Genomic DNA, 1,124 nt, shown 5'->3' on the forward strand with positions numbered 1-1,124 from the left:
TTACACATACAGTACGTTAGATGCGTTATCTAGTCCATGCGTGTCTATCACACATACACATGGATGTACATGTGGCATTTGCATATATTTGTTAAGCTGCCATCAAGTCAATTCCAACTCACTGTGACCCCATGTGTCGCATGTTATGGGGTAAAACTGCTCCGTAGAGTTTTCTTGGCTGGAAGCTTTCCAGAAGGAGATCACCGATTGGCTCAAAGTGCCAACCTTTACAGTCAGTAGCTAGACAAGGGGAACTTGTCTGCATCACCTGGGAGTCTGCTATTGTGACTGGGTGTCATCAAGCCGAGCCGGTTCCAATCCCTAGTGATCCTACACAATGAGACTCCACCAGCCCCGGGCCATCCTCACAGTTGTTATGTTGGAGCCCATTGCTGCAGCCACCATGTCAGTCCATCTCTCTTGAGGTCTCCCTACAGGTTCTAGAATGATATAGGATTAGAATGCATGGTATTTATGCATACCTATATAAGGGTAAGAAAGCCTCAGAATCGGCATGGAGGGTGCATGGGTGGCATGTTCTTTGCGTAAGTGCTCTCTGCTCTGTGCCCAGTGCCAGGGGAAGACGTTGCCCGCTCTCCACCTGTGGATGCGGCTCCTGTCCGCCCTGGCCGGCCTCCTCTACGCCTCAGCCATTGTGGCTCATGACCGGCGGCCCGAGTACCTGCTGCGGGCCACACCCTGGTTCCTGACCTCCCTTGGCCGTGCTGCGCTGGACCTGGCTGTATCCCCTGGCTAGGGGGCTCACCTGTCTCTGCCTCCTTCCCCTCCTGCCCAGCAGGGCCTCACCCCTTCCTGCTGCAACCCTGAAGCCTAGAGTAGGGAGACCCCATGCAGTTACAGGCACCTTATGTTTCATCCTTTTAAAAAAATGATAGACAAGAGACATGATCTCCGGGCAGATGGTCTCTGGGCTAGCGAAGATGCATGGAAGGGTTCCTAGCCCAGGGCCTCAGTTCTGCTGGCCTGGGAGGCTCCTCCTTGGCGGGCCCAGCGGTCTGGTGACCCTTGTCTCCTCCTCTCTGTTCCCCCTTCTCTCAGGCTGGGGAAGGGCCTTGTGGGCTGCCCTGCCCTGCTCGTGGGGGTAGGGATTCCCTCTGTCCTCT

The 1,124-nt window shown here is 55.1% G+C and overlaps 1 protein-coding gene across 1 annotated transcript in view; it reads left to right on the forward strand.

Moving 5' to 3' along the window:
- Positions 1-1,124, forward strand: part of TMEM44 (transmembrane protein 44) — a 38,945-nt gene that overhangs the window by 11,169 nt on the left and 26,652 nt on the right. The window contains 1 exon segment of the mRNA XM_045287581.1: positions 572-742. Coding sequence (XP_045143516.1) covers positions 572-742 — 171 coding nt within the window.

Source organism: Echinops telfairi, unplaced genomic scaffold (genome assembly GCF_000313985.2).
Source record: "Echinops telfairi isolate 266 unplaced genomic scaffold, ASM31398v2 ScPeMD7_17;HRSCAF=63, whole genome shotgun sequence".
NCBI classification, from domain to species: domain Eukaryota; kingdom Metazoa; phylum Chordata; class Mammalia; order Afrosoricida; family Tenrecidae; genus Echinops; species Echinops telfairi.